Below are 381 nucleotides of genomic sequence, written 5' to 3'. Positions count from 1 at the left end.
CCCCCCCCTTCCCCCCCCCCCCATCCCTCTTGGCAGTGCCACAGCCGGAGCACAGCGCACCACGGTGATGCTCCGGTGAGGGGACACCGCTGTGGCACAGCCCCCGGGAAGGGGACAGCCAGCCTCACCCAGGGCTGAGGAGAGATGCCATCCCCTGCCCAGGAGGGATGGAGCCAGCAGCCAGGTGCCACGCTGGGGCTGTCAGTTCTCCTTCTCGAAGGTCTCCTCAGGGATGAGCGTCCGGAAGGGGCGATCCCAGAAGCGGGTGCTGATGCCGAAGCCTGCGGGCATAGAAGAGTGCTCAGCCTACGGTGTCACCGTCACCAGGGACAGGGCGCAGCTCACTCGGTGTTAACCAAACCAGTGCCACCGTCCCCCGGA

At 67.2% G+C, this 381-nt stretch overlaps 1 protein-coding gene across 1 annotated transcript in view; it reads right to left on the bottom strand.

Moving 5' to 3' along the window:
- Positions 1–201: 201 nt before the first annotated feature.
- Positions 202–381, bottom strand: part of FA2H (fatty acid 2-hydroxylase) — a gene marked incomplete at its 5' end in the record, with an annotated part of 11,485 nt that continues 11,305 nt past the window's right edge. The window contains 1 exon segment of the mRNA XM_010191515.1: positions 202–281. Within this exon segment, the coding sequence (XP_010189817.1) occupies positions 202–281 (80 nt within the window).

The sequence above is a fragment of the Mesitornis unicolor genome, unplaced genomic scaffold, assembly GCF_000695765.1.
Source record: "Mesitornis unicolor isolate BGI_N332 unplaced genomic scaffold, ASM69576v1 scaffold29459, whole genome shotgun sequence".
NCBI classification, from domain to species: Eukaryota; Metazoa; Chordata; class Aves; order Mesitornithiformes; family Mesitornithidae; genus Mesitornis; species Mesitornis unicolor.
The sequence above is the reverse complement of the archived record's forward strand: the minus strand, read 5'-3'. Positions and strand labels throughout refer to the sequence as shown.